Here is a 13,102-nt window from a genome sequence, read left to right on the forward strand (position 1 = left end):
GTCTAAGTGCGGTGTTGTGTTGTTCGTCGTCTTGTGCGGCGTTTGATTTCGCGTTTTGTCGCGGTGTTTGTTCAGTTCCTATTAAAAGATCTACATCAGTCAATTACAAATTCAATCAATGATTTGGACGTCAATGTTGCAGATCCGGAAACATGGGTATTTCGGTGACTTAAGTTTTATCATATTATTTGTAGGCATTATGTCGTTGTATGCTATTAACTTGGGTGCTGTGAGTTTGTTCTCAGATTCACCCTTTGCGTTTTTAGCGATGTTTGTATCTGATGTACTCTATCGATTTGAATGAATGAATATTGTTTTGTTTTTGTCAAAAAAAAATTGATTTCCTTAGCGATCGGCCATTGAGGTGCTTAATTTTATTGAACGCTTTCAAAATGACAAAGTCAAAAATGGAGGATTTGAAGCGAAACTTATTATGCTTGCCATAAAGTGAAGAGTTATGATACATAAACACTCTTAGGTGGCAATACACCCCTTGACACCCATACAAAAATCTGACATGTGGCCATATGGACCCTGCACAAGTACACTTTCTCTTTCTTCTTCTCCTCTCTCTTTCTAATACATAGAGTGTACAAGGGTGTATGCAATTAAAATGTGTCTATGTAACATTTTCCTAAAGTGAAGTTGTTGAGACGATAAGGTTGATAACAAAAATATGATTGATGTTTCTGTTGTTGAATCTCTTTTGATTTTTGCACTATCAAATAACGTAGATACAATTAGTGATGACAACTAAAATGACTGGCTTGCCTTAAAAGGAGTGTAAGGGATTGGTACTCAACGTTGTACATACAATAATACAAGTAATGGATATGAGTGTTGTAAACGATGTGGTTTGGTTGATAAGCTAAGAGCTGTTGACTGATGAAATGTTGCGTTTAATAAAAAAAAACTAACGTAACTATTAATATTTTATCTAAAAAAAATAGGTAGACATTCTAAAAGACAATATTTTTTTATGATTGCTTATTTATAAAGTATAGTCTTGGCTAAGGAGTTCATTTAAAATAAAATCGTAAATTGAACCAAACCAGAATCACGTGTAGAGCTGTCAAAACGGGCCGGCCCGAAAGCCCGAATAAAATATAGGGCTTGGGCCTAATAATTGCAGCCCGAATTTTTCCAGGGCTTTTTAGCCCGGCCCGAAAAAGCCCGGAACCCGTTAAGGCTAGCCCGTTCGGGCCACGGGCAGCCCGCAAAAAATTAAGAGTGGGTCATTTTTGGTGTGGTGTCTGCTGGACCTGGACTGTCCAACCCAATATTAGGATCCGGCCCAATTTTTGGTGTGAAAGAATCTGATATCCTGCTGCTGTGTTTATTTATACATTTTGCTGTGTTTATTTACATAATGCTCACCAAATATGAGAGTAGCACATAATGCTACATTACAAAGAATCATTGGTGCTTCACCCACGGTCTAATACACGGTTACATATTGTTGCCTCTTTATACCACATTTCCCCACCCATATGTTCACCTCTAGTTGTATCCATTCCCACCACATTGGCACCTATCTATCCTGCATAATTATGTAGCAGAATCCTCATGACAGCACAAATCCATTTAGGATTGTTTGAAAAAAAATTAATATTGGCTGTGTGAATTCAGAATATGTGCTTTTGATTACACAAATTGCAAGAAATCCACATAGGCATAACTTTCTTAAAATTCACTGTTAGCATATGAAATTTGTCCATTCACTATACAATTTGAGTGGCTTTGGCTGCAGTTCCTTAGATCCTTTATATTGCTAAAAACAGATACGGGCCCAGGCTGGCCCGTTAGCCCGGTATATTTATGTTATTTTATATGTTCAGTACGTAAAAGAATGGAAAAGGAAAAAAAATACGGGCCAGCGTTAGCCCGGGAGCCCGTATAGGGCCGTGCTCGGGCTCTATTTTTCAGGCCCATATTTAAATCGGGCTTTTTAGCCCGGCCCTCAAAAGTCCGTTGCCCGTTCGGGCCGGGCCTAAACGGGCCGGACCGCCCGTTTTGACAGCTCTACGTGTATAAATATGAATACTTTTTTTTATATAATACATCACATTAATCTCTTAGTCATTGGTTTTTAATTTTTTAATAATACTAATTAGTTAAATTTAAACTATACTTTTTATACTATTTCATATTTTTTTAAACATGATCGATTATTTTCATTTCTAATTGTTAATTACCAGCATAAAATTGGATCAAATTTTTTAGAAGTCATTCAAATAAAAAAAAACCGCAAATATTTCCATTTTTTTATGGATGATTTTTTCCTCTTTGGCGAATTGTATTTTCCACCGTAGTCCATTACAAATACATTCTCACACGCTGAGTCCTTGACTGACACTGACAGTGTGAATATTTTGCGGGAAAGGATTGGCGGTATCCAAGTTTGGAGTTTGAGAGATGAATACGCAAATTCATCCTCACACATCTCTTCTCTTCTTCCCTCCGAATCGATTCAATTTCATTTCTTCATTCTCAGTAAGTCTCTCTTCTCTGCAATTCTCCCACTCTCACTTCGCTCCATCCATTTTTGGTCTGACTATTCGCCGTTTCAGTCTTTTCGTCGGAGAAACCCACAATTTGCGGTGCGAGCAAGCCCAAAGAAGATATCCTTCGGTAAGGAATGCAGGGAGAATTTACAAGTCGGGATTGATAAACTCGCTGATGCAGTCTCTCTTACGGTTGGACCCAAAGGTTAACACTTCCTAATTCTTCTTCTATTCGATTTCTTGCATTTTTTGTTTGGTTTCTTTTATTCCAACTAATGTTTTCAATTTTCGTTACAAGATAACCTAATCCAAACAAACACTTACCAGGTGTGGATAAACAACTTTTTTTTTTTTTTTTTTTGCAAATTATAACTGCTTCTGTATAAGCTATTTCTTTAAGCTGTTTCTATAAGCTATATTGGAGAAGAACTTATAAAACTAAGCTGCAAATAACTTATGAATATGTTTATAAGTTCTTTCAAATTGTCGGTAGATAAGCTAAAATAAGTCAATCCAAACAGGCCCTAAGACTCTTACAACATGTTTGGATTGAGTTATCTGAACTTATTCACTGTCTAACCACTTGTGAGGCTGTTTAAGAGAATTTACGGAAATAGCTTATAACATGTCCATAAACTGTTTTCACCTTATTTCGTCAAGCTCTCCGGGATAGCTTATATGAAAACAACTTAAAGCATATATCACTTTTATCGTAGCCATTTATGCTAAAAGCACTTGTTAAGTTGTTTATCTAAATAACAGTTGTATATTTGAGTTGTAAAATTCCTGCAATTGAATCCCTATAGTGTATGGCCCTTTGATCAATTTTTCGTTCAACGTTTGTTTACTATTCGTGCTCATTTATTTTATCTCTTATTACGCAGGACGGAATGTTATTCTTTCTGAATCTGGAAAACTTAAAGTAATAAATGACGGCGTCACAATTGCTCGATCCATAGAGCTTTCCGATGCAATTGAGAATGCTGGTGCCATGCTAATTCAAGAGGTCGACCATGGTTGTTAGGTTCTACCTTAGATTAAATGGATGATAATTTCAAGACATAAAATAACACTAGACATGCTTATGTTTTTTATTTTTCCTGCTTGTAGGTTGCAAGTAAAATGAATGATTTGGCTGGTGATGGTACCAGCACTGCAATTATTTTGGCTCGCGCTATGATTAAATCTGGATTATCAGCAGTTGCTTTTGGGGCAAATCCTATTTCTTTGAAGAAGGGAATGGAAAAGACAGTAAAAGATTTGGTGAAGTTCTTGAAGAAGAGAAGTATTCCTGTTGAAGGAAGGGATCATATCAAAGGTCTTTATTATGCACCAATGCTTGTTTGAGTTTTTCAAAGTACAGTTTCTTTGTGAAAATGTGTTGAAGATATTTCTTCCCCACCTTGTGCAGCTGTAGCTTCGATTTCTGCTGGAAATGACGAGTATGTTGGTAATTTGATTGCTGAAGCTATAGAGAAGATTGGATTTGATGGGGTAATCACCATTGAGTCATCCCGATCATCTGAAACCTCTGTGGTAATTGAAGAAGGGATGAAGGTATTGATGATGATAATAATTACAATAATAGTTCTCAATGACAACTGTTTGTTCTTTCCCAGATCTTAATGATCATGTCCCTGTGTTTTTCCCTATTATAGCTGTTGTCTGTTATTTCTGTACAGATTGATAGGGGTTACATGTCTCCTCACTTCATCACCAACCAGGAAAAATCCATTGTAGAGTTTGACAATGCTAAAGTTTTGGTAACGGATCAGAAGATTTCAAGCGTCAGAGAAATAGTTCCTTTGCTGGAAAAGGCTATGCAGTTGAGTGCTCCGCTCTTAATTATTGCGGAGGACGTTACTGCACAAGTGTTGGAAACATTAATAGTGAACAAAATGCAAGGATTACTACGAGTTGCAGCTGTAAAATGTCCAGGATTAGGAGATGGAAAGAAAGCATTGTTACAAGATATTGCGCTCATGACGGGTGAGTTCCTACTGCATTTGATTAACTCGGTCGTTATCTCTGCCAGCTTCATTCATACTAGGCTTGCATTTTTCTATTTTGGAATTATTTTAATAAAGTCTATGGTATGCTCCAAATAGTTGCTTCTTTTGCAGTATAAGAAGCTTTTCTATGTCATTGCCTTTTGTTTTCATTAACATTTTTAGTTGGACAGTATGGCTGTCTTGGGTGTTAATGCAAATCCATTATCTCATTTTTTAACTGTCTAGTTCTAGTTGCCAAGATTGCAATCCACCTAGCGGATTGTTTCAGTACGTCAGTTGACTGTTAATAGAAGTTTTATAATTGGGTGCTGTTGAATTTTGTTGTTTTATATGGGTGTAACTGTATGAGGGTATATTGAAATTATGATTTATTTTTGCCTCAAATGTCTTTGTTCCCGTCTTGCAATGAATCGTATGGCTAGCATCTTTTACGATCAAGTATCAACACATTTTCAGCTTTGCTTGCTTGACCCCCTGTTGACTTTAATATCATAGGTGCGGATTTTCTCTGTGGAGATTTGGGTCTTACACTTGAAGGTACAACATCAGACCAGCTTGGTTCTGCACTGAAAGTGAAAATAACCAGCAATGCAACAACTATATTTGCTGATCCAAACACTAAGGCTGAAATTCAGGCTAGAATTTTACAGATAAAGAAGGATCTTATTGAAACAGACAATGCAAACCATTCGAGAAAGCTCTCAGAGAGAATTGCGAAACTCACTGGCGGTATAGCTGTTATAAAGGTATCTTATTCAACAGACATGTCCTGCCATCATGGGCTGTCCTTATTCTGATCACCTTGACCCTTTACTTATCTACTGCTTCTTCAGTATTTCTTACTCTATTTAAGGATCATAACTCTGAGATTTTATTAATTCAACCAAGGACCGAAGAAGGATGTCCCATTGCTAGTCAAATGACTAAGATCACAAATAAGCTCGTTCTAGTTTCTTTCTTATCTATTGTTGTAGGGTTCTGAGTTCAATGACATTGGGTCTTGTAAAAGAATAAAGATTATTTTAATCTAGATCTTGCCCCACATGCAAAACATTTGCTTTTTTTTTGTCTTAACACTAGCAACATTCTTGCGTGAGGGTTTTTGAATTTTTTGAAGATTTAGCAAAATCTAAAACTCAACTATAGGTCAAATCATTTAGAAAGATTTTGATTTAAATACGATTTATAGTATGACATCTTAGCATTGTTTGATTTACGTTGCCAACTCCATCTAGTGCAAAAGAACTTTTGTTGTGGCATCTGTTATAGTAAAAATAGAAATTGCATTATTTATTTTTTACTTAACTGTTGGCCTTTGTTCACTATTGGCTTTGTTGGATGCTACAAAGCAAGTGTTATTTAGATATGTATCCCTTGATTCTTGTATAGGCTATGCATGAAACCAAGTAGCTCATTGTGTTTTTTTTTCTTTCTAAAATAAGCAAGTCATTGTATTAAATGGAACTGGAAGGATCTTCCTCAATTCCATTTATTTTTTACATTCATAATGGAGGAATTTGGAAGTGTTTATTAGCTTATTTGGACGTATCTTATGAAGTAAGCACTTGTGAAGTACTTGAAAGAGCTTATGAATATAAATTATAAGTTATGATATAACAATAGGTTGTTGTCAACTTATTTTATTTAATAAACTCCCCAAGACGGCTTATGAAAACGACCCATAAGCTGTTCCCTCTTTGTTTCCCATCAACCCAAGATTCAATTTTTAAGTGAAAAAAATATGTTGAGAATGCAGGTAGCTTTTAACTTGCATATCCAAAAGCAAATAGATTACTAAATTTAAGTGCTTTGTGGCATAACTTCTCACATAGTTTTTTTTGAACAAAACTTTTCACATAGTTAATGCTCTCAATTAATTTTTTTTTTTTCTTTTCAAATGTCTCGATTGCAAATTGTTGTGAAGAAACAATGGTCTGTCATCTTAAATTTTGCTCAGAATATGTTACTTTCAAATTTTTTTTTTTTTTGAAGAAAGTTACTTTCAAATTATTATTTTTGTTTAGTGTTGGATACTGCATGATGCATTTACCAATTGCGTAGGTAGGTGCACACACTGAGCTAGAACTTGAGGATAGAAAACTGAGGATTGAGGATGCTAAGAATGCTACTTTTGCTGCCATAAATGAGGGACTTGTTCCTGGAGGGGGTGCCACATATGTCCACCTTTTGGACTTGATACCTGCCATAAAGAACTCCATGGAAGATCTAGATGAGCAAATTGGTGCTGATATTGTGGCGAAGGTATGAATACAAATTTCAGTCTTTTGTTAAAAAAAAAAACAAATTTCAGTCTTTTGTTAAAAAAAAAAACAAATTTCAGTCTGCTAGCTCTATTTCACCTCTCCGAGTCTGAATATTTTTTCTTTTATGAAGTTGAACTTGTAGTGAATTTTCTACGATTATTTCCATGTATTATATTGCCTTTTCTTTCCATGAAAAAATTGGGAGAGTTTTGACTTGTGAAATTTGCATATTTTGCGAGGTCATTGAGTTTTCTCTTTTAAATTGTTGTTTGATTCCTTCTTCAAAAAAAAAAATTATTGTTTGATTCTAATTGAAGAAAAAACATTTGCTTCGCAAATCATACCTCATTTATTTATGGTGGAACATTCTCTTTTCTAAAACATATGCTTGAGCTATACAGTGTGTGTATTTAAGATTTTAACCATGGTTTCTTACATTTTGACTGTACTTCATTGAATGGATCTTACTTTGCTATTTCTTTGGAACATATGTTTGGATTTTATGAATATTTATTTGCAATGATAATGCAAAATGAAAATACTAACGCTTGAGTAGGGGATTATCTGTCATTCCTCAACCCATCTGCAGTTGTTCAGTCTTTTCTGTTTTTACTTTTAGCAGTATTCTCCCCTTGCTATTTTAGGGAATAAGCCTTATTCTTCTTGTTGATTGTATTTTATTTGTTCTTTAATTGATTGATATGATTCAGTTCCTTAGATAGAATAGATTCACACTTTGAGTGCGCACACGCTTTTTGTATCATCAAATGATATTTGATCCGAAATTCAACTGATTCATACCCTGGAATATAAATTCAGTTTGGCATAGAAGAATTATCTCAAGTTTCAATGATTCATACCCTGCGCGTTTGCATCTTTCTAGTTTGCTTAGAGTTACCATATAGCATTACCCTGTCCCTTAGGAGAGAGAAATGATCAACATTTATTGAGCTGAGATATTTGTTAGGATATTTATTTTTAAATTTTATTAATTTTAGTTTCTGGTAAAAATGTTTTGAAATTTCTCAGCTATTTTCCCCTCCTTTTCTTGTAGGATTGAGACTAACTTTGTGAAAGGTATTTATTTATGAACTTGTCTACTTTTGCATATCTGTAAGCAGTTGTGCATGAATCATTGCAGGCACTTGTCGAACCTGCTAAATCAATTGCAGCTAATGCTGGAGTTGATGGAGATGTTGTTGTCGAGAAGACTAGAACATTTGACTGGAGAATCGGATACAATGCCATGACTGGCACATATGAAGATCTTTTGAATGCTGGAGTAGCAGATCCTAGTCGAGTTGCAAGATGTGCTCTTCAAAGTGCAGTCTCCATTGCTGGCGTGGTTCTAACTACTCAAGCTATATTGGTTGATAAAGTAAAAAAACCCAAGCCACGTGTACCCCTGGTCCCTGGTATAACTCCCTAAAATAGAGAAAACAATTACAGTTTTGAAAACAGAGTAGGACTTATTTGATAATGAATGTCCATTGGGTTGATTAGTACTTGGGCAGCAACAAGAATGCTCTTACGAATGGAAAAGTCACGGTTGCTGTTTCTTACTCTTGGGGTATGATGAAACCCATGTATTACAAAGCATAGGAACAATTAGGAACCTATATCTGATATTGTCAATAATAAACTCCAATTTGGATGTTTAAGTGTGTCAGTGTCATGGAATTTGCTCTCTTTTTTGTCTAAGCCAGCCGCTAATATCTCGAGGTATTGAAATCTATTGAAGGATTTAACATCTCCCAATGGTTGCTGGTCTACACACACACCGGTCTATCCTTTTCCTCGAGGCCATGACATATGCTTATATAGGTATTTTTGACTCTTTGCTAAACTCTGCTTCAAAATCAGGAAAAGTTATCTTTTTCTTAGATGCATGGTCTAATTGATCAAATCTAAATGATAAATTTATAAAAGTCAAGTACAAATATGTTAAATTCACCACACAACTTGGAATTTTTGCTTTGTCAAAACCATGTGATGGATTTGTCAAAATTTTAATCTGGCCCATTTGGATGACTTGTAAGTCTTGAAATATTAATCAATTTTCTGTACTTTCATTTTATTGGATGAGTAGGTACACTTGCAACAATATTACTTTAAGAAGGCTCTCCTACTACGCTGACTTGTGTCTTCATTTTCCAGTTAAGGAGAGTATATTATTCCAGATTATAGAAACTGTAATGTTTGGCAGAGTAATTGAGTAGCAGCACCTGCTTCTTCCTTTACTTATGATGTCGTATGTCTCTCTAACAAGCCCCACTGTTTCTAATCTCCTCTATTTAATTAATCATTTTTACATAAAAAAACATACTCATTTCAGAAACACGTTTTAGTTAATTAATCTTATTTCTGATTGAGACACTGGCTCATTCGCCCCAACATGAGTAGCAATTTATATATGTCCAAGGACAGCATATAGTTTCAATTTTCAACATGCGTTAATTGCTTCTTTTTTGTGTGTGAATAATTGCTTGCTTCTCTCGTAATTGTATTTATGTTATAAATTAGCTATGGTCTTGAATTTGTTAGAATGTAATGTGCTACGTGCTAGCTATGGTTGATCAACTGCTACCTTTCTTTATTTTAGTGGTTCAATTAAGGAGAATTTAAACCGTTTCAAGTAATATATTACTATAAAAACAAGTAGGTATTGAAGCTTTCAGAGTCCAGACACTGACTTCCTTCCTTTTCCATTCAAGAGTCTTTACCTGAACAAACTTTTATCTCTTTTTACCGACCAAACTGTTTATCGGGGGAAAGTTTTGTAAAAAGTCAGTTCTTAATATTTATTTATGAACACTAACTTTCTTTTTACTGAAATATTTTTAAACAGTTATTTGTTGAAGGTTTCCCAATCCCTACTATATATATTTTCAAACAGTAAGTGGTTAATATTTTATTCATGAATACCACTTGAAACATAAATAACTGGTTTTTAAACTTGAACTAACAGAATGCATGTGAGCATGTCTTGATATTGAAAATTAATTCTTAAAGATATCAGTACCTTCGTAAAATTCAGTACCATAAAAAATAAGTATTTTATTTTTGCAACCCTGTGAGATGTAAACAAATTATTTTACAGAGTTGTCTTGGTTAATCACAATAAGATAAGATAACTTTTGGTAAAATCATTTTTCTGATTCTATGCTTTCAAACCAATAATTTGTAATAATGACAGTGTGATTTGAAATCCACTCTTAAGATTTGATTAAAATCTACTTTCACAGGATATATGATAGTGTTTAATTTAATCTAACGTCTAAACTTATTATTTTCATCTACAAGTGTAATGACTTTTCTAAAATGGATTCAACATAAAAATAATCCTTATATTTGTACGTTCATAATTCTCAAACTGTCATTCAACGGGAAGAGATTCTCTCAATTTTTTCTTTTCATGTTTCCTCATATTTCTTGATCTTCACATTTGAAATTCACTTTAATTTTTTTAAAATCTCTTTATCTCTCTTTTGCAATGAATGATAAAGATTTCAATGGACCATCATATCACACGAGAGGGGTGATTCCCCTCTTTATTTATATCCCTCTTACAGTTTTAAATGAGTTATCAGCGCACACAAATATTTTTTCATATAAAAATATAAAGGAAGGTAATATATTAAACTTCTAAAACCCCAACTCACACTTGGAAAAGTGAACATTTGATGTATATACTTGCAAACAACAGAAAGATATACACTATTAATTAACTTGACAATATGAAATGAAATGATGGTGGCTTAATGTGTAAGTGAAGTATGTTAATAGAGAAAGAAATGCTTCAAAGATACAGCACTTGGCTTCAAAGTATCAATATTTCCATTCACACTAATCGCCACTATATCTTCCCCGTAGGCACTTACTATAGCTAGGGAGGACCAAATGATTCATATGTGTTAAAAATACACTGTTTTGTGACCCTACATCATTATTGTTGTTCTGCAAATGCTTTAGTTCCTCACCAACTGCACCTTGGCATTTACTACTTATCAAGATATTGCCGTAGCATTCAGTCACATATGAGCATAATGAAACAAAAAGTTGGTTAATTTGTATATTTGTTAGTTAGATATTTTTAGTTAAATAGTACAATGACCCACCAATACTCTACTCCATATATGTATACCTCGTACAGTGAATGCCACTGGATGCGGTGGCGTGGTTATTAATCAGTAATCACTTTTTTAACCATCATTGGCCTCGTCGGTATGGAGGGATGCATTTTTGACGTATATGCAACATCATATAGTCTTTTATTAGGCATCCTAATTGTATAGCATATGAATTGGTATATATTGGAGATGTAAGTAATTAGGGGTCCCTTAAATGTGTGGTCATAGAATCCATTACAAGCTTGTTTTAATGAAAATTCATCTTTAAAATAGACAAATTTTTAATGTGTTTAAGAATTGAGAAACCAAAGCATTATTGTATGCACTTTGCCCACAAAGGATACATAAATGTATGCATGCATGCAACATCGTTTATCACTTCAATGTTACAAGTTACAACTACTATTTTTTTCAGATCATTTAGTGGTTATACTCACAAGGATAGAGAGAAATGAAAAATTTAGAGTTCAAAACGTGCTTAATATTCATGAAACTACCAATTGAACTACACTTACATGACATATCACTATAACTATCTCATAAACACATAATTAATACAGCATGTTTTATAAATATACCTTATCAGATTTAACATAGTTTTTTTTACAAAACATAGTTGGAACTTAAACAAATTACTAAGAAAAATCATAAATAGTTTTTTTTAAAGAAAAAATCGTAAATAATGAATAGTAAAAAAGTATCATAATGTCTAGAAATCATAGATCAACTGACAAATACCAAAATTGCAAGGTCGGACGTCGTGATCCGGGTTCGAACACGAGACCTCACAATTGTGTGAGTTTATTTTTAGTGGATTACCATTTAAGCCCAAAAAAAAAATATCATAATAAATGACTAACTATATATGTAACCATTAAAGAACACTAAATGAGTTTTAAGCAGAAGATCTAAAACCTGATCTCTGAAAATTAGTTTTAAGCAGAAGATCTAAACGAGTTTACTAAATTATAATATTTGTTTATTTGTCTTTTAAAAAATTGTTATGTCAAAGAAAAAAAAAACCATCAACAAACAAAAAATAGTGATCATATCTGATTATTCTATCACATTATCAGGTGAAAAACTCTCAATAAAGGGGGAATACCACATGTAAGATAATCTAACTCTAATTCTTTGATTAACAATTCTAATTCTATCCATTCTTAGATATGTTCTCATTAAAATACTTGGAGCGCTATAAATTGTTGGATAATTTTTTGGCCGCTTGTTATGCTCGACCTACAATTTTGGTCCCTTAATTTTTTTTCATTTTTTATTTTTCTTTATAATTTATCCCTCTATATTTTAAATTTCTCAATTTTATACATTGAGTTAAATTGTCATTTATTTTTTTTATCGTCTTTTTGTTTTTTTATTATGCTAACGTTTGAAAATTATTAACGGTGTTTTTTTTTATGAAATTTTAATTTTGATTAAAAGTAACAATATAAATGTTTTTTGCTTTTAAATTATAACAAATCAGATTAATCATGATCTAAATTTTTATTTTTTTTTAATGACACCAATAACAATATTTATTATAAAAAAAGTTGATGTTCAACGGTATAATTGGGATAATAAAAAAGTAAGTGTATATACACTCATCTAGTTTGTTACATTTTTTAAATGATAAAGGAAAAAATTATACATTTGTGTTTGTTTCACTTTTATTTTAATATTTAAATTTATTATTATCTATTTGTTACATGTGTTATTTGTCTTGAAAATTGAAGATATTTTTGGAAGGAAAAATCCAACCCAAAATGTTGGAAGAAATTGTTTTCTTTATATATAGTATAGATAATGACGTGTCAATCAAACTTTAAATTAGATAATATAACAAATGTAACTAACATGAATGCGTTGCTATAACCAACTAATCATCATATGTGTACATCCCCGTATGCGACATGTTAGCCTTATAATGCTCTGTTTAATTTGTACTCATAAGTTTATCTTAGTCGATATGGATAATGCGTAATATATGCAGGGTCCGGGGTTTGAATCCCTTGTTTATTGTTGTTATTATTATTATTACCATCTTTTGGTTAAATAAATTGGCGAAAATCCCACATATAATTATGTTTGGAGAAGTGAAAAAAGAAAATGTCTTATGTCTTGTTGCTAACTTGATGACTAGTTTTGGAAAGAATTCAAAGACTCAAGTCATTGAGATACTTTAACATGCCTCG

At 33.1% G+C, this 13,102-nt stretch overlaps 1 protein-coding gene across 1 annotated transcript; it reads left to right on the forward strand.

Moving 5' to 3' along the window:
- The first annotated feature begins 2,362 nt into the window (after positions 1-2,362).
- LOC11443427 (chaperonin 60 subunit alpha 2, chloroplastic) lies at positions 2,363-9,174 on the forward strand. The gene is made up of 10 exons (XM_039833434.1): positions 2,363-2,493; positions 2,571-2,709; positions 3,389-3,510; positions 3,615-3,822; positions 3,916-4,061; positions 4,187-4,493; positions 5,012-5,262; positions 6,578-6,778; positions 7,922-8,604; positions 8,870-9,174. Exons 1-9 carry the CDS (start codon positions 2,416-2,418, stop codon positions 8,207-8,209), a joined length of 1,740 nt encoding a protein of 579 aa, XP_039689368.1. The 5' UTR covers positions 2,363-2,415; the 3' UTR covers positions 8,210-8,604; positions 8,870-9,174.
- The last annotated feature ends 3,928 nt before the right edge of the window (positions 9,175-13,102 follow it).

This window comes from Medicago truncatula, chromosome 4, assembly GCF_003473485.1.
Source record: "Medicago truncatula cultivar Jemalong A17 chromosome 4, MtrunA17r5.0-ANR, whole genome shotgun sequence".
Taxonomy (NCBI): Eukaryota; Viridiplantae; Streptophyta; class Magnoliopsida; order Fabales; family Fabaceae; genus Medicago; species Medicago truncatula.